The following is a 26,890-nucleotide window of genomic DNA, read 5'->3' as shown; positions in this document are numbered from 1 at the left end:
TTTAAGCCTTAGACTCTGACTTACAAGAACTGCAGTATATTTTAGGATTTAGTGAGGGCAAAGCATAGTCCCTGATCTGAGGAGAGGCTATCCATCCACAACTCACAATGCAAGCATCTCAGCCGGGTCTATTAATTTTCCATACACACGGAGCCAAATTCTGCCTGGGATTATTATGCAATTTTCAAAATGGCTTTAAGTCTTTCAACTTACAAAGTTACCATTTACATTGCACTGGCCTGCTGGCTGGGATGAATGAATGAACACTCTTTCCCAAAGGACCATAATTCATTCTCTGATCATAGCATATACATTTGGGAGCATTGGGATCAGTGTGCCTGGCGCCTCCCCTCCCCTCCACCCCACAAAGGAGTCATACACAGCAAGGGAAGGGGAGACAAAGTGGCTGTGTGCCATAGAGTGCAGAGGTGTGGCTAGGGAGGTGTTGACCAGTATAACATATAAGCAACTGTCTACATGATGTGATTTCAGGTGCACCAAAAAAGGCCTCATTGCCCGTCAGTTTAAACACTCCCTTCCCACTGGCAGATGCCTGGAATTCCACAGTTTTTAGAGCTCTGTTCCTTTGGTTTAAAGCTTTGATCCTGTTAAAATACTCGTACCCCTGGGTGGGCAGCCCCATTATATTCTATCAACCATATACACTGTAAGCGGATGAGTTTTAAAGTTTCTTCTCTGAAAACAGGTTTTGAGAGTGGGGTTCAGGGCAGAGATACTGTATACCTGAGGGAGACAGAAAGAGGGGAACATTACCTGAGGAGTAAAGGGAACTGGGCCCAAGACAAACAATGTGTGCGTGTGTGGCCATGTGCATGGCTGCGTATGAGCTCCTCCCATGGCGGCAGCTGTTGAACACCCTTTCTTAACCCTCTCCCAGAAAACTTGATTTATGCTGCTTTTGGAGCCATGGAACCAGACTCTCCTCCCAGCTACAGCAAGATAATAGCTGCTGGCTACAGCTGGGAATTCTCGAATTCTTTCAAACTGGAGACTAGGAGTGAAAGGTGAAGAAAAGTTCTTCTGGGCCTGCTGTGCTAGGTAGCCTTCCTCTGGGGTCCAAAGAGAAAGATGGGGCCCAACAGTGTTATCTAAATGCTTCCAACTGGGCCTGAAAGCACAGAACCACAAATTGTAGAAAGAGAACACTGGCTCAATCAGCAAGCACATCCTTTTGTGATTTTAGACTGATTGTTTCTCTTTGTCTCTTCTAGCTGAAGAGTAAGGGGGAATCATGGGTCTCATTTCTAACACAAGGAAGGGAGCCTTGAAAGGTAAGACAGTTGTTTATGTAAAAGAAAGAGGAAAAAGAAAATGCAGTCTTAATTCACAGTTGCCCATCTGGGCAGTATACATTAGGTAATGTAACAGAGTTTATGCTTTGGTTAGGGAACTGGATTTTTGTCAGTAAAATTCCACGTTACCGGGTATGTAGAGTGGACAGTTGCCCACGGTGTTCCTGCAAGCTTTCCTGACCAAAAGCCTCAATGTCTATTTCAGTGTCTGAAATTCCACTGTTAAAGTCATCACTTCGGGGCTGGAAGGTTAAAAAGTCTTTGAGAGGTACTTATAAAAATGGAACCACTCCTTAAACCTAGCAAGTTTTATTAACTTCTACCTTCGGTTGGCTAAAAGCCCTGAAGTAGCTGCTTGGGGGGACTAGAAGCTTTCAGGCCAAAGAAATATTTCACAAAATCTCAGGGCTTGATTGCCTATGACCTAGCCCACATCCTAGTCATGCGCATGTAATCTACCCCACACATTTTGTCATATCTTCACATTCCCAATACTATTTAATATTTTTCTTTAAATCAGCTCACATTTTTATTGAAATAAATTTATCACGGCACAACCTCCTTTACTTTGTCCTAATCAAATCATGGGTTGGATGTACCAGTTATATACATATTTTTCTAGTCCACCATTAAAACAAATATTTATTAAAATAAAAAAGCAAAAACTTCATTGGTCCACTTCACTGAACCTACGGATTCACACACTTCACTTTGGGAAGCACTGTCCCAGCTCATATAAAGTGTATTAGATATAAAAGCATATATTAAAAATAAGTTCCAGTCCCCTTTTTCCAGGTACTCAACACTCAGTAGTTGAAAACAACTGCTCCCTTTGTAGTTAGTTGCATGAGCTCTGGAAGATCATGAATTTATGGGAGGTCATGTCTTCCTCTGCAAGGTCATGAAATTCAATCAATGCTTGCCTTCCAATCTGCCCTTTGGTCACAGGGCTCCACAGGTGGAACATATCAAACTCACCAGCCAAATTATGACTCTTAATTGGTGTTTCTTTTAAAAGTGGATATGTCATTTGTCAAATGTTCAATGCAGGCGCAGGCCTAGCCCCAGGCAAAATTATGAAGTAGGAGAAGAATGCCAGATACATAGGCGGCACTCAATGTTTGTTGAAAAAAAGAGTGAATGAGCCCTCCGTCCTTGGCTCCTTCTCTCCCAGCCCCCATACACACTAGGTCAGGGGTCCTCAAACTTTTTAAACAGGGGGCCAGTTTACCGTCCCTCAGACCGTTGGAGGGCTGTCGGAGAGTGTGGCGCACATTCCACACATGTGCACTGTGGGCCCTAGACGAGTGGGCTCCTAAGCGGGACAGGCAGCGGCAGCAAAAACACCCGGCAGGCTGGATAAATGTCCTCTGCCGGCCGCATGTGGCTCAAGGGGCTGTAGTTTAAGGACCCCTGCTAGGTCAGCATGCCCTTTTAATTCTATCTCCTAAATATCTCTGGTAGTTTTTCTTTTTCTAAATCTCCTCTGCCACAGGCCTTTATCATTTCTGGTCTGGATTATTTTCACAGCATCTTACCTGGTCTCCTTGCTTCCAGTCTTTTCCCTTTTCCACGGTGCTTCTGGAGAGATCTTTAAATATGATCATGGCACTTCTGTGCTTAAAATTTCCTTAAGTGGTTCTTTAGGCTCCTTCATATGGCTTCAAGACTCTGCATAATTTAGCCCTTGCTTAAATAATTTAATTTAGCCCTTACCTCTCTCACCTTAGCTCTTCTAACTCCCCAGCCTGAAATCATTACTTGCACCTCCCACCCTTCAACTGGGCTATGCCAGGCCCTCTCTTCTCAATGTCTTTGTTCATGCTGCTTTCTTTGTCTGGGCACTTTTCTGCCCATCTGCTTTTCTTACCTCAACTCCTATTGGTCTCTCAAATTGGAGTTTAGGACATCATCTCTCCTGGGACACTTTCTCTGATCTCCCCTTATCTCCTAGAACTCTATCTTAGCACTTAACACACAGAATGTTAACATTTTCTTTGGTTGTCTTTCCCATTAGGCTTGTAGATCTTTCAGGTCAAGTAACACGGATTAATCTGTATCCCCATTGTCTGTTTGTATCCCACAGTGTCTGGCACATAGTAGGAGTTCGAATATTTGTTGTTAAATGAATGAATGAGTGAATGAATTCCTTAGTGACTTCCTTCTCCTTTATTCTCTCTTCTTAGTCCACAAGTCCTGGGACATAGCCTTCTCCACATCACATCCCCCCCCCAACTTGTACACCCCAGACAATTCCTGGTGCTGAGTCTCTCCCTCAAAACCTACTTTCTCCTAGGTCAGAAACAACACAATGAGATGATAAACTAATTCAATCTGAGGAATTAAATCATTTCATCATACAAATACTTAATGAGTTCTGTGCCTAGGGTGTGTATGCAGTGGGGGGGGTCACAAAAAGAATCCACAAAGATTCTTACTTGGGAGCATACAGGTAATGACTAAATGTATTCGTCCTTTTAGAGATATTAGATTTTCAGAGAACTGGATTTCTAATGGTGATATTTAGGCAGGAGAGGTGGAGATTTGGGACTAGAAGACCTTTCAAACAGCCTTGGACTCCATCTATGAAATAGGATAGCTCGGGCTCAACACGTTTGCTGTGTGAAATGATTTTCTAATGAATTAGGCTGCCTTTAAGCCCCAGGTTATTTCGTTGTCACCAGTAATGCTTTGCTTCATGAAAGCTCAGCCAGGACTACCATGCAGGAGATAGATTCTTTTAACATCCTGGAATCAGGTGCTTTCTCTGACTTTGTGTGGTTCTATTGAATCAAACCTGGCAAGCTAAAGGGGCTTTCAGACTTTTTAGGTACAGTATTCAAAGATTAGGAAGGCTATGAAAACCCCAGCGGTCCCCCAGCTGCCCCAGAACGTGACTATTTGTGGGTTGGTTTTGAGAACCCGGCCAGAGCTGCGTTGGGAAAACGGTTCGCGGGAAGCCCCTCAGAGCAGAATGAAGAGGTGGATTTCGTGCTGGAGAAGGAAGATCTTGTGCGACTCTGGACCAGGTTGGAAGAAGGCCGATGGTGAAGCAGAGGGGCACCTAAGCCGGGGACCCCCACACACCCCCAGGAAGGATGGAGAGGTTGCAATAATCCTAAAGGGAAAAGCCCTCCAGGCTGTAGGCCAATGAGCGGCGGGAAGGAGGAGTGAGGCTGGGGAACTTCTCCCAGAGCCAGTCAGAGGGGACGGCTGCTGGGAAGCCAATCAGCGCGCTCGAGCCCGCAGCCCCTCTGCAGTAGTTATGCCAGAGCGCCCTGTGTAGAACGGCGGCGAGCGGGCAGCTGGGTTCGGCTGCCAGGAGCCACCGCACGCGTTCCGCACCCTCCTCTCGCACCGCCTGCGCCCGGTCCCAGCGCCGCGGTGCTGGGGTCATCCCCGCTGCGCTCCACGCGGAGCCCCCGCACCCCTCAGGCCAGCAGCTGCACGACCGCCACTGCCTCCCGGCCGCGCGGCTCGCCTCGCCCCGCCCCTTCCCTCCTCGCCCCGCCCCACCCCGGTCAGCCCCGCCCTGCCCCGCGCAGCCAAGCGGTTCCCGCCCTCGCCCAGAGCCCAGGTAGCTGCGAGGAAACTTTTGCGGCGGCTGGGTAGCGGCACGTCTCTCACTCCTCAGGGCCACTGCCAGGCTTTGCCGAGTCCCAGGACTGCTCTCACTCCCGCTGCCACTCTCCCGTGCTCTCCTAGCTCCCGGAGAAGCAGGATGGCCGGGACCGTGCGCACCGCGTGCTTGGTGGTGGCGATGCTGCTCAGCTTGGACTGCCCGGGACAGGCGCAGCCCCCGCCACCGCCGCCGGACGCCACCTGTCATCAGGTCCGCTCCTTCTTCCAGAGACTGCAGCCAGGACTCAAGTGGGTGCCTGAAACTCCCGTACCAGGTGAGGAGGTGTCTCTCCCGCGTTCTCCGCTCCCAGCGGGGAGCCTGGGGGTGCGTGGTGGCTGTACCTCAAGCGCGCTAGCCCTGCCCGGCCGCGGTCGCACACCCTGCCGCTGGACACCTGGGAGTGGTCAGTGCGCCCGGGGCCTGGCCTGGTCTTACTAAAGGAGGGATGGAGGGAGGGAGGTTGTATGTGGACCTTGTCCGCATCCCCCAGGCTTTAGCTGCTGTCAGGGAAGGTGCGAGCGGGAGGAACCGTGGGGATCGCTTTCTCGTGAGCGCCCATTTTTTTGGGAGGGCAGAAGGTGAGAGCTGTTTTCCCCCGAACCTCTGCGAATTGGCGCCCCACAACCGAGCTGGTGCCTCGGGAATTTCCCACCCTTGCTCGCACGTACGTGTCAGAATTTCAGCCTTAGCTGGGCCGCAGGTCTGGCCATCCTTTTCCCCAGCGTGCTCCCCCCCCCCCCCCCCGCGCCCTCATTCCCAAGCCTGGGTTTCCGAGGCTCATGGGCCCAAGTGCAAGCAAAGTTGAGGACAGATTTCCGAATCTGCAGTGGTGAGTGAACACACGCTGAAGGAAACTTTTGAGTAGGAGGGTCCCCAAAATGAGGAGAACTGAACCTTTTCCTTCCAAACAGCGTCCCTTATCTAGGTTGGCAAAATCCGGTTAAAAACGGTGCTGCTGGCCCAGGGAACAGGAGTCCAAAGATGATTTAACTCGTTCCCCTCCCAAATTCATCTGCCTTCTTGACAGGCTGGATCCTGGAGGGGAGATGATTTTACGTGGAGGAAAGTTTCTGAACGCCTGCCTTTTGTTCTGCACAATCAGATTGCGCCGTGAGGACATATTTTAACCTTAGCCGAGGGCTGCCGCTGTCAACAGATGAATATTAATGGCCTTGTGTGATTGACTGTCCAGCGGTTGGGCTCCTAACGCCTCCCTCAGAATCCAATTAGGACAAGTTTCTACACTGACAATGCGGGCAAGAAGAGTCAGTTTCAAACAGGTTAATTTATCAGAGATGCGCTCGGAAGAAACAGCCAGTTTTATTCGCTAACCGTAAGACGTTTGTGGCCTCCAGGGTCTCTTCTCCGAGACTCGTGCATCTAGTGAGGCGCGCGTGTCGCGCTTCCGAGGGATCCTGGAGCAGCCCTAGCCAAAACTTGGCTGGTGGCTCTCAACAAGTCATGGAGGCGGGCCCGATGTTTGGACTAAGTTGTGAATGCGGATGCGCGCCCTGTGGGCGCTGCCAGCGACCGTTCACTGGCAGGTTACCTAGGCAGCCAGCGCGCCCTCAGCCTTTTCTTTAGGTTGATGAAAAGAGCCGAGCGAGCCTGCTGTTTAGTTGCAAAGGTAATTGGTCACCCTTTTTGGTGACTGAAATGCATTTGCGCATATGTTAAATATGGCTTTGCAGGATTTCGCTCTAAGGGAGGGTAGAACCACCTCTTCCACTGTTAAGTGTTAATAACATACCACGTGGGCGTGTGCAGGAGCCGTAAGGGGCAACCTATGAATCAGTTCCACAGAGCTGAAACAACGAGCGAATCTCTCTCCCCTGGAAGTGCCATGGTAATTAGATTGCTAAGTACAGAGAACATGCTTTTGTTGGTAATGTAAAAATTGGTCCTCACAGGCTGAGCCCCCACAAGATGAATGGGCCTAAGGTTGGGGCCACATTGGTTGATTCTAAGCCAGGGAGTCAAGGTGGTGCTTAAAAGAAGAAAAAGACCAGAAGAAAGCACAGATACTCTTTTAGCAACCCCCCTCTACACACACTTACGCAGGCACTCACCCTCCCCCAGCTCTCTGGCTGCCTGCCTCTTTGCAGCATCTGTATAAAAGTATTGGGAGGGCCCACACACTGTGTATGAGATTTTGGCCTGAGCTCCCTCCCGGCCTAGGGATGGCCATACTTATAGAGAACAGGGACTTGTAATAAAGATTTTTCATTTTCCTGTACTATTTCACAAACTCTATAGGAGAAATGACTTTTCAAGGGTTTTCATCATATAAACTCAACATTCCCTGCTTCAGTTCTATTTAACAAACGTAACCCGTGTTGAGCACCTTCTACATGGCAAGCACTGTCCTGACTCACACTGGAGCAAAGCCAAACTTCAAATATGGTGATCCCCATACAGCTGCCATGTATCCTGGATTTTCTGGGGCAGTGCAGATTTCTAATACTCTGTCCTGGCATGAAGCCATGCATCCTGAATTTTAGTTGGGCAAATATGGTCACTGTATTTATGGAGAACATGGTGAAAATCCTAAATGCCCATGTGCGGAAAGAGCTCATCAGTATTTCAGAGAAGAGACGATAATGGCAGATGAAATACAATGGCAAGTGCATAATTTCAAAGTGAATAAATGTGTAATTTGCTGCTGTCGTTCAGTGGTTGGAAATTGAAAGAGAGCTGCAAATTATTTGATAGTTATGAACCATCATGATGACCGCTTGACTTTTTTTCACCCATCTATATTTTAAGCCATGTTCAGTTTGCCTGCTGCGCTGTATTAACTGCATTAAAGCTTTCGTTGTCTCCGATCAAATGAGATTTGGTCACAGTGAGAAGAAATCCTCAAGAATGTCCTGTTTCACTTAGGGAGAGCATTTGGAATTGACTGCTAACTTTGGCCATTAGCAGAATTGGGTTAGAGTGGATAAGGTACATTTCTTATGTTAATATGGATGAGACTAAATGGTATTTGAGGTCAGCCAGCCTAAAAAATAAATCACTGGTGCTGAAGGACTATACTAGACTTCCACAAAGCTGACCTAAAGCCTTACAATCTCATGTTCCCATTTCTTTGGAGTGTTCAAGGCACAGAATAGTGATTCTAAATAGCATGTCCACCAAATCCATAGATCTCTTCATACCCCACTTTTTTAAAAAAGGATTTGTAACTTGGAAAGCACCACAGATGGAAACCAGGCGCACAGAGTTAGCATTTGGCAGAAAAATCCATATAACTTTCAGTGCAGCTCTTTTGCCCTTATTTAATTTAGAAAAATTCAGAAAAAAGCCAATGAGCTCATAAGTCTAGATGTTTATTTTGTTTTGCTTAACTTACCCACAGGCGCAATCAAGAATGGATACAATTTTAGGCAAGGAAAGTGAGCTAGTAATCAGACAATGATGTTTCCAATTGTCTCAAGGGAATGTTACAGAAGTCTGAAAAAAATTCCTCTAAACAAAAATCAAGTGTAATTCACTTTATGAATGCCATACACCACTTTTGTGTGTGTGTGTGTGGGGGGAGCATGTAGGGGACTGATGGGAATGGGAAAATCAAACAAACCCTGGCCGTGTTGCAATTCCCAAAAGATTGAGGGATCTTGCCTTGGAGGGCCTTGGAAAGTGCAATAACCAATTCAGAAGGCCAAATGCCTATATGGGTAAAAGGCAGCCTTGAGGAGCCAAAATCGACTTGGAATTTCTCAAAGTAGATGAAACAACATAAAAATAAAAGGCAACATTCTTGAAACAAAGAGAGAGTTCGGTATTCAGTTTTTTGCCTTTTTTTTTTTTTTTTTTTTTTTTTTTTTTTTTTTTTTTTTTTTTTTTTTTTTTTTTTTAGTGTGAGAACTAGCAACCGTATCTGGGTTGCCAGCTGTGGTTCCCCAATTAGTTTGAAGCAGTTAGCGGTCCTAATGTCTGGAGAGAGAATAAGAAGTGAGGTGTGGGAGGGTTTTGTTTTTTTTTTTCTCCTCTGAGATTGCACTAGACATTTGGGTGAGCAGGTGATTTGTTAAAACTTTGAAAAACTTGTATTATTGTGTGCTAAATTAGAATAGTTTAAAGAATTATTTCAAATGTGGTCTGAGTATATTTATTACGCTAATTCTGATGTTGGTACTGAGATGTACTTAAATGGAGCCATGAATCTGATGGAGGAGATGGTGGAGGATTGGTGGAGCACATTGGTCTGGAACAAGTCTAAGACTGCCAACTCCTTGGCAGGCTCTGTATTAGGTGCTGGGGGTGCAGAGAGGAGTGAGACACAATCCCTTTTGTCAAGGAGCTCACAGTCTAGTGGGGGAGCACACAAGATAACAGGCTTCCCAGGAAACTTGTAGGATTAAATAGGGTGAAAAGGGCTAGAAAATACCTCCAGGAAATTGGCTGAAATGGTCACAATAGCCAGCGTGGACAAGGGAAAAGAACTGAAGAGATGGAGTGGGAGATAGGGAGAAGTCTCTTAATAGGGCCGCCATCTTAAAAAGAGTTTTCTGAATTCTTGGAGCAAATTCCATTTTTGTAAGCATTAGGAAATACAGGCATAAGATTTTGATGGATGCTAGATGACACAGATGGTGTCAGTTTTGCAATGTGTTTTTTTCTTATGGGCTGGTAGGTTGTATAAAATATTTTGATGCAATATTTTTGAGTATTCTGCTGCTTCCATCTTTAGAGTTGCAATGTTTGCTGTTCACTGTAGCCTAGGAAAAGGCTGCTTATTACCAACCTGGGAGAAAAGAGTCCTGGATTTGTCTGGTATGAGACAAGACAGAAAATATATTTTCTCCATAAGTGACAGCTATCAATGACCATGCCAACTTCAGTGTTTGATGCATATACAAAAGCATGGGTCTTAAGTGGCATCTTATTACTCATTTCTAAGAAAATTGAAGATAATCACTTATAACTTGTGCACACGATACATCATTTGGAAAGAATTTCACTGGGGATCATGTTGCTCAACTGAAAAGTTCTGGCATGCTGAATTTGTACATTTTTGTGAATGCTTCCTTTTACTCTGATCTCTAGCTTTTTTCTGCATATGGTTATTTGTATGTTTTAGATTATAAGCTTCTTAAAGGGAAAGCACTGCTTTTGAGCAGGGTTGAGCACAAGGCTAAGAGCAATGTACAACATTTGGTAAATAATTGACAGAAATAGAACTTCTAGATTATTATGTATTCTCTATGAACTCTCACATACTTTCTCAAGCTATATGTCATCCTACTTATTTTAAAAGCCTAAGTTCAAATTGTTATGGCACATTATTAGGGTTTGTAGACAAACGTTTAAGGCTACAGATAATTTTAGCTGGAGATAGACATAGGCTTAGCTCAGTTAGCTGGCGACTCTTACTAGCAGGCAGGGCTTATTAATGTTGAGTACCCGAAGAACAAATTGAAATTAGCAGCATTGTTATGACTGGCTTAGTATCGTTAAAGATCAACAATTATTATAGCACATAAATTGTAGGCCATCTCTTAAATCAAGCCCTCTTTGATTTAATGTCAGCTAGACCTTTCTCGCTAAGGTTGATATTACCATATTTGGGATTTGAGCTATAACACATGCAAGAACCTGTTGAAGTACCTCACAAGTTTCTGTAACCTGGAATCAGAATTCATGTATAGGCTCAATTCAAGAGGCTATTCCAGGAGCCAACATCTATTCAGCCCTAGCCAATCTTGTAAATGGGTTTGATGTTTTTGGTAATCTAGGTTCTAATGGAAAGTGTGGGCAGAAAAATCCCCCACTTATCTGCCCATATTTAGTAAATTGTTTGGCTTGAAACAAGATCCTCGACACTCCATTAAGAAATGAACATCAGAAAATAGAATCCAAGTCATGGGCCCCAGACTGGCTTTAGAGACATCATAAAGTAATGTGAATTTACCTTCTGAGATATAATGACAGGGAGAATGAGGTTCAGAAGGCAAAGTGAAGGTAGGCATATCAGCAGAGAAAAATGTGCATTTTGAAATGCTATGTGTGTAGGGGGAGCCGAATGCTATCTGAAACATTATAGTCTCACTTGAATATCTTGTTGAATATGCAAAGTAAAGAAGATTTACTTCTGCACTTCAAATTATGCCAATTAAAGATCAATTAGCCAAGTGCTAATTATTAGAAATACTTGTTTGCAATTTTTTAAACGAAAATGAATCCAGATTGATTACTAAGAAAGGCGTTTTCACTTTTGCCTCTGTTTGTGTGTAATTGGACAAAGCCTCATTTGAGAGTTTGTATTTTTCCTCATGAATAAAAAGCAGTCAATGTTAGAACCAAAATGCATCCCTAGTGTTCCAAACAGTTAATTACTTCTAGTAGCTGAAATTGTATTTATATGCTAGATTAGTAAATCTACTAAACTCTTTGAAGCACACTTAATAGGCTTATATTGATAAATAATTGATAGGAAGGGAGATAAAATACAAGTGAAAATGGCAATAAGAAGGGACAGAGAAGTCAAAGCCATTGTAAAAGAAACCTCCACGAATTGTTTTCCTTCTATCCACCTGAAAGTTGAAAGATGTACATTTCTCAGTTGAAGTGATGATTTTAAAAATATTCTGTATTTTTCAAGATTTCCACAATGAAGCATATATTTATTTCTTATAAACTGAGAAGAAAGCAAAACTTTAGAATAAAACTTGAATTGGCTTTTTTGGGTTTGCCTTTTGAAAATAAGTTTATTACTGGAAAATTAGAAGTCCTGACTATGGCAACTTTAAGGTACATGTTTCTAATTACATCTTTCTTACTAGACTGTGATATCTTTAAGGTTAGAGGCTATATCTCATTCATTTTTGTATCCCCAGTGTCTAGCACAGTACATAGTACAAATAATAGGTAGTCAAGACATAATTATAGACTGAATGAATAAGTGGAGTTAGAAATGTATTATAAGCATAAAGTTTCCATAAAGCCAATATTTAAGTAGTGATTTAATTTTACTAATATACTAAGGTTTCTAAAAAAGGTCAATACTTTTTCAGGTCAAAAATTCATTTGTTGTCAATAGGTAAGTGATGTTTGTTTAATTCATTTGGCTGCACAATGAGTCTCTGGAAGAAGTAGACTAGCCAAGTCTTACAAGAGGTAAGTATTTTGTGCTTGTTTATAAGCATATTCTAAGTAATTTAAAGATCTATACATATACATAAATGGATATATTAATATTCATCTTCACTTTACAGATCTGTGGTAATTAGGTTTGTGAAAATATTAATAATGCAACTTGGTGTCAGTTACAGAAACATACATTGAATGTATGTAAGTTTTTCCTCAATGTTTGGTGTTCCTTATCTATGACAGCAAGCTTCATAAATGTACATTTTTTTATTTTTTATTTTTTGAGACAGAGTCTCACTCTATCGCCTGGGTTAGAGTGCCATGGCATCAGCCTAGCTCACAGCAACCTCAAACTCCTGGGTTCAGGCAATCTTCCTGCCTCAGCCTCCCGAGTGGCTGGGACTACAGACATGTGCCACCATGCCTGGCTAATTTTTTCTATATATTTTTAGTTGGCCACTTAATTTCTTTCTATTCTTAGTAGAGGCGGGGTCTCACTCTTGCTCAGGCTGGTTTCGAACTCCTGACCTTGAGCGATCCTCCCGCTTCAGCCTCCCAGAGAGCTAGGATTACAGGCGTGAACCACCGCGCCCAGCCCATAAATATACATTTAAAAGGACATAATCCAAAGTGGATTTTCAGCCATGGAAATTTTATTTGGGTAGGATAAAGGGCCTCATGAGAATTCTCTTAATTTCTGTCTGCAGTAAACCAAACTTTCAATTAGTTGCCTAGGGATGACCTATCAGAAAGTCCTTTCAGATAATGACCCAAGCAATAAAGAGGGTAAAAAAGAAAGGGATGATTAATTCATTTGAAAAAGTAATCAGAATTCTATTTACATACTCTCCTCCTTAAGTATAGTTCTGCTCCCTCTCTCCCAAACCCTGTATATTAGTACTTAAACTACGTATCATGGCATCCTGGTAGTCTCCCATAGCTCTTTGTCAAATATTGGTTTGGATGATTGAAGCTGAGGGAAACATGGTGAAGAGAGTAGGAGTTAGAGTGACAGACATAGGAAGGAGATTCAAAGCTTTCATTCTAGTATATATCAGAAAGTTAACTGGCACATAACAGATGGAAAGGATTGGAAAACATTTGGATTTGGAAATTTGCATGCATGCAGAGATAATACAGAGGGATTTCCTAATTGCATTTGGTTCCCAGAAATACTTTGTCTGTACTTCTTCTACACTTAGTATCCATGTTTATTGAAGTATAGAGCTTGTTCATGGCCTCTTCCAGACCCTGTGCTTATTGAATGCAGGAGACATGTTTGATTCATTGTGATATCATCTAGAATGGTGAGTAGAGTGCCTTGTATGGAGTTATTAGTAGGATTAATTAATTAATTAGTTAGAATCAATGTAAGAATAAACACTTAAAGACATAGTCTAGAGGACTTGGCCACTGTCCAGTGAGATCCTGGGATGGTATATAACTACCAAATAATGGATTCTCTGAATGTATAATTGTCTAAACTGATTTGCAGTAGAGACTGAAGAAGGAGTGGTGGAGGTGAAGCATATTTACCTATTCTCTGTGGCCCTGGGAGCCTTGTTGCCGCTCTTTCAAAACTGAAGCTTGAGGAGGAAGTGACAAGTGGGGAAAGATTTTTAACTGCAGCTTTACCTAAATGTAGTGTTTGGATATGTTTTATATATATATATATATATATATATATATATATATATATATATATACACACACACACACACACACATATACCTACGTATATTCACAGATTATATGTATGTATACATATATAGATTTCTATTATTTTGATAGCAATAAATAGTAATTATGTGCATTATTTAAAGTGACAGTTGTGAATTGTTACTCTTTTTTTTTTTTTTTTTGAGACAGAGTCTCACTTTGTTGCCCAGGCTAGAGTGCCGTGGTGTCAGCCTAGCTCACAGCAACCTCAAACTCCTGGGCTCAAGCGATCCTGCTACCTCAGCCTCCTGAGTAGCTGGGACTGCAGGCACAAGTCACCATGCCTGGCTAACTCTTTGTATATATTTTTAGTGTCTGGCTAATTTCTTTCTATTTTTTTAGTAGAGAGAGGGTCTCACACTTGCTCAGGCTCATCTCAAACTCCTGAGCTCAAACAATCCTCCTGCCTCGGCCTCCCATAGTGCTAGGATTACAGGCGTGAGCCACCACGCCCAGCCGTGAATTGTTACTCTTAACAGTAGGTGGTCTTTCACAATCATACCTTACATTTTGTGTCATGAAAGCCTTGCTTTCACATCTCTCGTGGATACACAATGCAACCACTCATAAATTGTCTGTAGCTTCTGAGTTCTAGCAACCTGCCTGGTTGTAACACACACAGACACATTTGTACACTCGCGCATGTACACATATTATATCCCTATATCTGTATACCTTTAATAATTTAGAGAATAAGCCTAACTTACACTGGAAAGAGCTAGAGGGTACAGCTTTTCAGACATTGTGTACCATTTTCTGTTGGATTGGCCCCAAATTGTTGCTGAGCTAGTTGTCACTGATATCATAGAGCTACTGTTTATTTATCAAGTTTCATCATTCCCCAAGTACAAAGATGTGATGTGATCCCTGTTAAGTAGTGACAGTCAACCCATACTGTGAATTTGGCCCACTTTGGAGAACTATTAATACTTCTAGCACTGGCTGCATTGCATGTTGAGCTCCATAGAAATGAGAATGTGACCCAAGGGACAGTTTCCAAGTTAGGTTTCATGGAGTGATTGTACTGGGGACCACATTTATCTGTTTTGGAAAACAGATGGAAACTCACGGAAAAGGAGCTCACTAATAATGAACTTTGTGTGCTATCTCTGCATAAATATTTAAAAGATTCTTTATTCATCTTTTACTTTAATCAACGTTTATTGAGCACTGATTCTGTGTCAGGTATTGAGCTAGGAACTGATGAATAAGATAAAATCATTGCCAGCAAGGAGCTCCCTGCCTATTGAGGGAGCCAGACACAGAAAACCATAGATGTCAAGGTAGCATGATAAGGGCTGCCATAGAGCTGAGCACGATGTGAGGGCCTGAGGGCTCTTAAGCTATGGATGAGGGTGCCTAGTTGCCTTAATAGGGCTATTATATCATGTAAGGCATGTGCAAAGGTACATAGTTAAGAGACAAAATGACACGTTTGTTGGACTGGAATAGTTGGACCTCTGTGCTCCAACCTCTGAAGGGAAGATGAACTAGAAAAGTAGGCAGGAAATGCTGAGAGTTCAGGCATATCCAAGGATGATGAGGAGCCATAAGAAGGGAAATGTTTTTTTTTTATTTATTTTTATTTTTTAAATTTATTTTATTTTATTTTATTTTTTGAGACAGAGTCTCACTCTGTTGCCTGGGCTAGAGTGCCATGGCGTCAGCCTAGCTCACAGCAACCTCAAACTCCTGGGCTCAAGCAATCCTTCTGCCTCAGCCTCGCAAGTAGCTGGGGCTACAGGCATGCGCCACCATGCCTGGCCAATTTTTCTATATATTTTTAGTTGGCCAATTAATTTGTTTCTATTTTTAGTAGAGACGGGGTCTTGCTCTTGCTCAGGCTGGCTTCGAACTCCTGACCTTGAGTGGTCTACCTGCCTCAGCCTCCCAGAGTGCTAGGATTACAGGCATCAGCCACCATGCCGGGCAGGGAAATGTTTTTTAGCATGAAGGATAATTGGAGAGTGAATGGTTCCAGGGAGTTTTAGTAACACAGGGGATAAGGCAGGGGGCAGTAAATCAGAGAATAAAAGCTACACTTGAGGGACTAGGGGAAGTAGAGTAGACATAACTTGATGGCAGGATATGAGGACAGAAGGGAGAGTCTGTAACTTCTAGTTTTTCTGGGTGGTAGGGCTGTGGCACATAATAGGTGCTCAGTAAATATTTGTTAAATAAATGAGTGACGTATAAGACCAACATATTTTAAAGGGCTAGAACAGTGACTTCAGTTTTAAAAAGGTTGAGTTTGAGGAGTCCTTTGATCATTAAGGTAGAAAATGTCTGCTAAGTAGTTCAAGTTGTGTTTTGGATCACAGAAGACAGAGAAATCAGGGCTGGAGATGGATACTTGGAAATTATCAGCATATAATGGTAATTGATGTCCTGGGAATAGATGAGATCACTGGGAAAGAGTGCATATATTCTTCTGGAGTTCAGGAGAAGCATAGTTGGGACTCATCAGCATATAGGCTTAAGTTGGAAGTCATGGGTGTGGATGATATTTTCCAGGCTTTTGCATGTGACATGTCTTAAAATGTATTTTGCCAACATCTGGTGATTTTTTTAAAAAACTGCCAAAGACTTCAAAAAGTCTCTTGATTAAGAGAAAGTATGAGTGAGTATATGTTGTCATAGTGCAAAACTTTGCAAATAAGATAATATACTACCAAACATGCACACATGCACATGCACACACATACAAGAAAAAAAGGATTCAATTTCTATTATTTTTTTTTCTTTTTTTTTTTTAGATTCGCATTTTTTCTGTGGATTTTTCTATTATTTTTGATAGCAATAATTAATATTATGCATGTTATTTAAACTGAAAGTTTTTAGCTGTTACTCTTAACAACTAAAGTGGGTGGTCTTTCAAAATCATACCTTACATTACTTTCATCTATCTCATGCACGCACAATGCAACCACTCATAAAGTGTCTGTCACTTCTGAGTTCCAGTGACTTGCATGGTTCCAACATGGCTGCCCTTCTGTTCCTCCCCCTGAGGGGAGTGCTCTTCCATTCTGGGGAATGAAAGCTATAACAATGTGTAGCTTTTGGAGCTCTGCTTTGCGTTCCACTTCAGACTTGGCCCTGGTGGCTAGTCTCTAAAACATGCGGTTCCAAGTAAAGGCAAGGAATACTTGTGTAATTGGGCTGATCGTTCTTAAGTGCCTATGGAGATATAATATTTTTTCTTCGGGGCTGGAAGAGGGTTGTATAATTTTCTGTTTCTTTGGCATAAATGATTTCTTTAATTTCCCTGTGGTTTAAGAGGTTGCCTTTATTGGGGTTTCCACTTTCATTCAACATAAGCTTGAAAATCCTTGTATTCCAGTAGATTTTTTTCAAGGCTACTTTTAGATTGATGGAATAGTTTGGAAGGGCCACCAGGGAAGATCGTGAAAAATAACATTTACTGAATGCCTACTATGTGCCAGCTGCTTTATATTTAATCTGTAATTTAATCAACCCAGCAAACCTGAAAGGTAGGTGAAGAAGATGAAGAAGCTAAGGCTGAGAAAGGTTTACTTTCCCAAAGATTGTGTAAGTGACGGAGCCAGGATTTGCATCCAGGTTTGTCTCACTCCATAGCTCATTGTCTTTCCAGTGTACTCGGTGGACTATGGCAAGAAGGAATATAGTCTGTACATAAAGTATTTGACTTAAATTCCCACACTCCTTTGACTTTTGTGACATTATGTACTCTGAGTTCCCCTCCTACTTGATTCTGTCCTTGCTTGTTTGCCTTCTTCCTCCTACCCTTTGTTAGATGTAAGTGTCCCAGTAGTGTTTGTCCTTTGCCCTTTCTGTTCTCTCTTTGCTCATTCCCACATCCATTCCCATGACTTCATTATCTTTGCTGTTTGAATGACTCTTATATCTCTTTCTTACTCTCCAGTTCAGTATTTCCCACTTGCCTGCTGGACATCTCCATCTGGAAGTCCTGCCAGTGCTTCACTTTCAACAGAGCGAATTAGTCCATCATTTTCTTTTCCCATCTGCACAAACATGTCTCTTACATTCTACGTTTCTGGTGATGGCATCTCTGTCTGGCATCCAGACTTGAAACCTTGAAATCATCTTTGACTTCTTCATTTACATATCCCACACTCAAATTAAGTGGCTAAGTATTTCAAGTCTACCTCCATCATGTCTCTCACTCTTATGCCCTTGGCATGTGTGCCCTCTATTTAATATAACAGGCTGAGAGAATGAATGAGAATGTGATAATGAATGGGACAGAGGGAGCCAGCAGGATCTCTGCTTGGTGGCTAATATCTTTCTTTGACTAGTTCGGAAAGCACTATTTCTGCTCCCGTAGACAGGTGGGACCTCTGATCTAGGCCTTAGCTTAATTTAATATGGCCAGAAACAAATATCTCCTGAGATCATATTGCTTTTACCCTAGGAAAATGATGGTTTCCTACTTTCTCTTTTGCTGGCATTCTGGGATATATCTTCTCTGGCCATCTCCAGGAGTCAGAGTAGAACTTTTGAAGGATTTCAAAGAGCTGTAGAAAAACTGTGCTCAGTGTTTCAAATAGTCCCTTCTGTTTTCAGAAACAGGTTTTCTGCTTTGTTTTCAAACTTCCAAGTTTATTTCTGAAATAAAGGTTTATTCTCCCCACAGTATTCTGAAGGTTTTATGTAAGTGTTAATTTCTAAAACCTAAGTCATTTCTTGCCTTTAAAACTCCAATGCTTCAGGTCAATTTAATAATATTGCTTGAAGGGTTTTTTTTTGCCTTCAAAAGCTATCAGGTTGCCTTTTCTTTGTTCTTTGAGAGCGTAAGTTTGCCGCATTCACAGAGCCTGAAGGTGATGTTGGAACCAGCATTTATTCAATCATTCAAGGTCTTCCTCCAACAATATCGGTTTTATCTTCAAATTAGATCCCAGTGGTAATGGGACTTACTACCAGTACCATGTTACCCAATTCTGGATAACATGGGTAAAATTCCTGAAAAGCTTATCAATATTTCATAGAGTAGTGATAATAAGTAGTCTAGGTTACTCTAACACTGATAGTTCAAGGGAAAAACGATGTTGGATGTTTTGTGCACTCTCATCACAGCCCTCCTGGGGCTCAGTATACCTCCAGGGCTACTGAGGGCCCTCCTTCATCTATCAAACTGCTCCCCACATCTTGCCTTTTCCCCTTCCTGCCACCTTCACACTCTCGCTTAACTGGTTATAATTTAGAACAGAAGGTGCTTTATGGTTTGTTATATTTATTGAATAGTTTTGTGTTTCTTGTTCCCTTGAAAAAATAGATGAGTGGAATCTTTTATATTTTTCTTTGTATTTTAGTTTTAAGTTTCTTTTTCCTATAGCTTCTGATTTCCTTATCTCCTCTCTCTTCCTTCATCTTCCTCACCCTCCTTCACATCTGCCTGCCCTCACTGATTCTGGAGAGAAAATAGGCTTTCCATTTCTAATTACATACTTGGTTCGGGTACCTGCTTACTTGTCTTGGGATATTGTAAAATTCTATTCCTTAGTTTGAAAATGAAGAGCTCTAAAATATACACCGATGAACTTACATTCAATTTTCTAAGAACTCTGAGTATTTAAAAGGCTTTTTGGACATACAGGACAAGGCTAGATATGCCTGACTTGTGTGCCCCAGATCATTGCTATGTAGCTTACATTCTCTCTCACTTTATCATAATTCTCAATGAATTCAAACTGTATCTTTGTTCTTAGAAATCTCTTTTCTTCCATTGAATGTTTTTCTTTTTTCTAAAGATAAGGAAGCCCCTTTGAAACACTGCTAGTGTGGGTTAGAACTGACACCTACCTTGTAGGCTAACCGAATTATAGCTTGCTTTTCCCTGATGAAGTTATCACATTTCAGGGACATTGTTTTGCTTGTGGGGTTTTATTGTCCCAGTTTCAATTTTGACTTCAGGTTAGCGACTCTATTCCAGTTGGACTATTCCTTGGTATTTTTTCTTTGTCTTTATACTTATGGGGATCTTTTGTTTGTCCTGTATCTCTCTTCCAAGCTTGGCCAAGGATTTTAGGTTATTCACTTATGTATAAATATTAAACAAGATAAGTTAGACAAAAATGTGCTTGAAGACATTTTAGCCCTGCTCCCACCCTCCCACCCTCTAGCTCATTTTTTGTGTAGAGTCGCAGATGGTTGCTTTATCTCAGATGTTTAGATTTGGAGGACATTCCTTTGCACTTTGCTTGATGGACACAAAGAAATGGCAGCTTTGAGCCAATCTTGACTACCAAAATGGTAGCACCAAGTAACAGATAACATTAGGCTCCTCTTTCTGTTTTTTTCTGACTAGTCATCCAAACTCCCCCTAAGCCAGAGAGTTTTAGGTATGAGATTGTGTGTTTTTTAAGAAAATATTATGGATAAAGACTAATGTTCTCAAGTCAGGAATAACAATTAGTACCATTCATTAATCAGGGGGCATGTTTTGACTTTGGGTCCTGGCTAGGAAATATAAACTGTGAAAGTCACACATATATATGAACCTCAGGCAAATTTATGACTTGTCAGCCTTTTAAGGTTAAATTCTTAACCCCAAATTGGGGCTGGCTTTATATGTGGAGTCCAGCACATTCCTTTGGGCCACAGAGCACACCCCTCCCCAGCCCTTTGCTTAACATCAGCTAATGGCCTAATGAGCAAGAAGGATTTCTGCCTCTTATCAGCTGCCTAAACAGCAACAGGAAGGCTGATATACAGAGTATAGGTCAAAACTTGAGTTCTTGAACCAAAAAAACTACAAGGTCAGTTTAAAACTCTAGGTATGTGGTATCTCTATAGTCATCAATACCTGTCAGTAAAGGAGCTGGACACTTGAGTTCAAACAAATAGTAATAGTTGTCAAAAGTATGAATAGTCTAATTTTGCTAATAGGTCTTTCCTTCTTTGTTTAGTTCTATAAATAGCCATATAGTCTTTAATGAGCTTTTAGTTTGTGTCTGGAGGTTGTTATGGTCATGCAGGAGTATTTGATTAGCAGATAGTGATGATGGTGGAGGCAAGAATATTTATATTTTGGCTCAGATTTTGGAAAGTTCTGCCAAATAAAGGTAAATAGATATCTACTACTACTTTTATTTCTTTTTAAACTGAGTTCCTTTAAATAAATATGCATTCAACTTGCCATGGAATCAGAGAAACCTTTGTGCCTCCTCATATTGTACTCAGACTTTTTAAGGAGAAACAGTCATTGCCTATTTCTTAGATCCACTTGGAATCCAGGCTCAGACTCACATAGAATTAATATTTTAGGGTATTCAATGCCCATCATAATGAAAGCTCCTTGACTTTCATCTTCTGCATCTGCATTTTTTTCAGAAACAATAATGAAAACATTTTTTTTTCAGATTCTGTTGTGTTATTGAAAATCCTATTTACATAAACAGGCATTGTGTGGCTTAGGGAAGAATGTGGGGTCCCATTCTTTAGCTCCTTGTATATCTTTGCTAAGGCTTGTCTAAATAGAAGTAATGACGCTTTAGTCTAAGCAGCTTTTCTCATTTAGGTAAGCGGGGTGGTTTGAAATTTCAGTTTACTAGATAATTGAGTCTCTTCTTCTTAATTATTTCAGGCATGCAGGTTGTTCTCTTCATAGTAAAGACCCTAAAAATCTAGTAATCTCCTCAGGCATCCTTTTGGTAATAAAAACCTGTGCATTTTCAGGGGTTAATTTTCATAACAATTGTGTATCGCCTCCCCACCCCCACCCTTGAAGAACTTCTGCTATCTTTTAGGGCCTTGGTCTCCTCACAGTTGCAAAAGCACACTTTCAACATATATAAGGATGTTGTTGGAATTACTGAATCTAGAGGAAATTTAAATGTATTCAGATTCATGCTCATTACACAACTTTAATTTAGAGTTTTTAATAGCCTTGTCATATTTCTTGGAAAAATCATGTGCCCGACTTTGCCAGAGTTGATTTTCTGCCCTGAATGAAAAACTGAATATCAGCAAAAGTATAGCCTAAGTATCCCCCATTCTATCCTTTCTCTAAAAAAAAAAAATCTCAGAGGTCATCTGGTACAGAGTGAGGTGGGAAAAGCTAAAACAAAAAAAAAGCCCAGGTCGCCTTCACATCTGCTAGTCATTCCCACTGGTGTGACTTCAATTCAGCAAGTTTTTATTGAGCACCTGTGGTGGGGGTGGTGCTAATAATCGTTAACATTTATTGAGCCAGGCGCTGTGCTAAGCCCTTTATGGGCAACATCCCACTTAATCCTCACAACAGCACTACCAGGTGGGTAGCATTATTTCCCCCATTTTACAGACATGGAAACTGAGGCTTAGAGCAGTTTAGTGACTTAAGGTCAAATAGCTATGAAATGAATTAAACCAAGTTAGTCTGGGTTCAGAGCCATGTTCTTAATCATTACTCTTGTGATGGCTTCAGCATTTCTAGAAATTACTCCTGAAACCAGTTGTGAGAACACAGTATTATGAATTGCTGGAGTTTCAAAGTCAAATACTCCACTCTCCATGCTCTTGGTAGGGGAAACAGATGTATAGACAGGTGTGAGCCAGGTGTAGATGTGTCCCCATATCTGCTGAGGGGAAGGAGGCAGTCATAGGAAAACCAATGGCTTGAACCTGTGGGAATGCTGCAGTGGGAATGCTGCATCACGAATGCAGCCCAGCAGCCTGGGGGCACTGGCATTTCTTTTCCTGTTTAGTGAAGGTCATCCTTTGAGTTGAACTTCTTCAGTGATTCTATCAACCTGTTTCCATCATTGCCTCAGCCCACTGTGGCATCAGCTACCTTGAACCCAACACTCCTTTGACATGCATGGTCAGCACAGTTTGGGATTATGGGCTCCATAATTCCTGTGTCACCATTTCCCTTTATTTCTGTTCTATCTAGGGGAAAAACAGGTAAAAATTAGATGAGGCAGATATTCCTAAGCAAACTGTTGTGGTCTCAAGAGCTGGTAGCTTTCTGAAGACAGGTCATATAAGATGAGCAAGCCACAGGGAGACCCTGGATCCAGGCTTAGTTCATTCAGCTTGATCTGGAGCCCTCCTGGCACTGCCTGGTAGAGCCCACACTGGGCTCTGGAGAGCTCTGTCTCTGAATCACCCACAGGTTGATGGGAGGATGAAGTTAGTATCAGCAATTATTTAGTTTTTCAGTAAAATCATGAAAGTGGAAGGGAAATCCCCAAATCATCTGATTGGATAATATATTTTTGTTATTCATAGCTCCTGAAGAAAGCAAGAAGGAAAAAAAAGTTATTACTGAGCATTGTTGAAAAGTCTTTTGTGTGTTGTGTTAATAACTGAGATTTTCCTCAATTTTAGAAAACATTTGGTTCAGGGAAAAGTGAAATCACCAATGTGTATGTGTGTGTTTGTGGGGGGTGTTTTTGAAACAACAAGCTTTAGCTTCTAACCTCAGTTTACCAAAAACTCCTGTGTCTCCAAGTTTCTTATAGTTGCTCTGCAGTGGTTTGCCAACTCCCCTCCTGTGAACTTTTCTCCTCCATTAAATCTCTTCCACAGAAAGGGGTTGCCACTAAGTCTAGACTTCAATAATATGCAGGAGGAGGACCAATTAGTGAGGATTTTGATTCGTATTACATGAGGGTGGAAGGAGGAGGAGGAAAATCTGTCCTTCCCAGTCCTTCAGATCCTCGAGTTCTAACACAACAGTATGTTGAAGATGTATAAAATTACTGGAGCATTTACACAGCTATTCCCCAAGATGGCATAAATGCCACAGCACTAGAGCACGTCAGTGTAGACACTCAGATAAGCTGAAGAATGGCAAAAAAGAAATAACTGCTTTTCACTCAGGGATCAAGAGTGAGTGTTTGATTTTCTTTAGGTTGCATTTTGCTCAGGTGCAGTGTGTATGTTGTACTAACAAGGCAACTGACTCCCTTTTCCACAGGTTCCTATCATAGGGAAAGGGGAAAGATATAATAGAGGGCACAGATTATTTACAGTGGCTGAGAATGTAATTACAAGGTGCAATGGCTTGAAACTGAAATTTAGGTTAGCCATTAGAGCTGGGAGAAGCATCTTAACAGTAAGGGCAATTGGGCAACAGGAAGATTTGCCTGGGAGCTGGTTAAACACCATCTCCAGAAATACTGAAGACTAGGGAACGGGTAATGTGAAGAAAAACCCCTACCAAATTCAGGGTTGGGCTGGTGGCCCAGACTTATAGGCATCTTTCATTATTGCCTAGCTCCCTTTGTGGGTTATTTAGTTTTGCTAATATCTTGAAACAATTTTTTTCATATACTCAAAATATGCCTATTTTGGTAAACAAAACAAAACAAAAACAGATAGATGTTTTTGAGCAATGAGAATGAGGCATTTAGACCGATCTGAGCACTCTTCTAACAGACTTGCTGGAATATGGGCCAACAACTGAGGCAATATGATTATATGTTTGCTTCTGCAAAGCTTCTTCCTTCTTATAATATGGGATTATTGCTGTTAAAGAAATAGTCAATGGGTTCTGTCAGTATTACTTTCCCAGGGCTGACTCTACATAAAATTTGGGTTTGGTCCCTGTTTATCTTTTTCTTGACCTTTTTCTCCTTTTTGAGACTGCCCCTACACCCTGTCCAGGTGTCCTGACCTGCCTCTTTTCCTGTGATGGAGGAAGATCCCAAGTAAAGCCTTGAAGTATGAGGGCATTATTCAAGGAGTGTTGCACTTTAGGATAACACCTGATGAAGTGGCTTAACCAAAATAGTAACTCACCCCCGACGAAACATTTGGACATAATCAGGCAGGTACATTTAGGTGGGGTAGAGGGGGAGAGAGGGTGTATTAGTTTCCTAGGGCTGACATAACAAGTTATCTCAAATTGAGTGGCTGAAAACAGCCGAAATTTATTCTCTCACAGTTTTGAAGGCCAGAAGTCCAAAATCAAGGTGCCAGTAGGGCTGTGTTCCTTCCAAAGTCTCTTGGAGAGAATCCTTCCTTGACTCTTTCAGCTTCTGGTGGCTCCCTGTGTTCTTTGGTTTGTGGTTGTATCACTCCAATCTCTGCCTCTTCACATAGCCTTCTACTTTTTCTGTGTCTCTTCTCTGTGTGTCTCTAATAAGGACACTTGTCATTGGATTTAGGTCTACTTGGATAAGCCAGGATGACCTCATCCTCAGATCCCTAACTTAATTACATCTGTAAAGACTCCTTTTCCAAATAAGGTCACATTCATAGGTTCCAAGGATTATGACATGGACATATATTTTTGGGGAACACAATTCAACCCACTATAGAGGAGAGCTATGTGGGGCCTCATGAATCATCAGTGTACCAGAGCTCTCTAAAGGGAACTTGTTTGAGGAAGCTTAAAGTCAGTTGTAAAATGTCAGTGTGTTTCCTGGGATGTGGGTGGCAACTGCTGTTAACTCATTTTTCAAATGGTTAAATTGAGGACCTGGGGAGTAAAATGACTTAGCCAGGTCACTCTGGATCAGAAGAATTCTGAAACAGAACAGTATACATTATTCAGCATGGCCTTTACGTTTTACGTCATGACTCTTATTGGACTTTCTTTTCTGAAAAAATATTTTTTCTAAACATGTTAGACACGGGAAGGCAATTGTTGCTTATTATCCACCTGAAAAACCTTTTCACAGGATCTGTAGGATCAAGGTGATGGTGTCATTTCAATCTACTGAAGCTTTCTACCTAGTCTTTGTGGTTTGCTGAAATATCAGCCACAAGGAGTTTTGGATGCCTAAAATATCTGTGAAGCAAAAGACTGCCTTTTTAGGTTGAGGTATATGGAGTTTTAGGTACAACTTGTATGCAAAGTGGTAAATATATAGTTGTCACACATGAGATTATCTGAAGAAATGCTGTCATACTTGCTTATGACAAAAGGACCAGTTCTAACATTTATGGCTATGGGAAATCTCTCTTCTGATGCATTATCATAGTGTACCAGTGATGACCATTAGTGATTTAGAGTATGGCCTTTATGGAAACATAGAGAGAAAAGAACCTTGGAGGTCATCAGAAACAGCCTCCTAACTAGTACAGGAGTACCTTCTGTGGTATCTCTGATAATGCTACCAAAGTTATGCTTGAAGGCTTAAAGAGACAGGGAGCTTACTATGTTTAGGAAGCAGGCTCTCATTGTTGACTAGCATTTGTTCATTAATTCAACAGGCATTTATTGAGTATGTACTATATACTGGGCACTATGCCATGTCAGGGAATACACAGATGGCCAAGATATAGTTCCTGCCCACAGAAACTTACAACTTAACAGTACAGATAAAAAATCTATTCCAATGGCTACAAAACATAGATTGTAAAACACAGTGTTAGAGAGGTACAAAGTGTGCTGAAGATTCTGAGCGATGACAGCTCATGGGCTTTATCTGGAGGGGAGAGGAGAAAAAACATGAAAGAGACCCCTGAGAGAGACCTTATGGATGAGAAGGTTTTAATAGCCGAAGCTAGGGGGAAAGCACTCCAGGGACAGAAATAACATGAACGAAACAGGGAAGCAGGAAATGGGGGCGTGTGTTCGGGAAACATTAAGTAAGAATTTAATTTCATTTTCACAACCACCTTGAGAGTAGGTGTTATTGTCCCCATTCTATAGATAAGGAAGCTGAGGCTCAGAGATTAATTTGCCTAAGATTACACAGCTATTAAATGGCCAAATTTGGATTCATATCCTGGTCTGTCTTATTGCAGAGTTTTTCACTTTACCACTGCATGCCATCCCATCAGGAATCTAGCTGGCATTTGTTGGTCTCTGGAGATACAGGGGCATGTGGTTATTACTTGGGATGCAGCACTATAAAGGCTGAGCTGTTGGTCTTTGCCTTGGCCCCACATCCATTATCACATATATTCAAGTGCTATTGACAAAACCTCCTGAAAAGAGCAAAACCAAGTCCTCTGCTTCTTTCATGTCCTCCCAATGCCCAGTCTAGAATGGGCTCAGTGAATTTTGATTGGCCTACAGTTGGGAAACTTAGACTCTCTAGTCCAATCTCTGAAGAAAACAGGCCCAGATTTGGGAAGGTACTTGGTTAAGTCACACAGCTGATTTGGTAGCAGAGCAGATAATAATATTTTAGCCTTGGTAGGGAAGAACTCTTTTCCCTCTGATGTGATTTCATACACGGGGGAGGGGCCTAGCATTTAG

General features: G+C 41.7%; 1 protein-coding gene across 1 annotated transcript in view; it reads left to right on the top strand.

Annotated features, from left to right (window-relative positions):
• Window positions 1-4,854: 4,854 nt before the first annotated feature.
• The window catches only part of GPC3 (glypican 3), a 413,275-nt gene continuing 391,239 nt past the window's right edge, over window positions 4,855-26,890 (top strand). The window contains exon 1 of the mRNA XM_012764774.2: window positions 4,855-5,209. Coding sequence (XP_012620228.1) covers window positions 5,035-5,209 — 175 coding nt within the window. The 5' untranslated portion in view covers window positions 4,855-5,034. The remainder of the gene's footprint in view (window positions 5,210-26,890) is intronic.

The sequence above is a fragment of the Microcebus murinus genome, chromosome X (assembly GCF_040939455.1).
Source record: "Microcebus murinus isolate Inina chromosome X, M.murinus_Inina_mat1.0, whole genome shotgun sequence".
Classification (NCBI taxonomy): domain Eukaryota; kingdom Metazoa; phylum Chordata; class Mammalia; order Primates; family Cheirogaleidae; genus Microcebus; species Microcebus murinus.
This window is presented reverse-complemented; position numbering and strand designations above follow the sequence as displayed.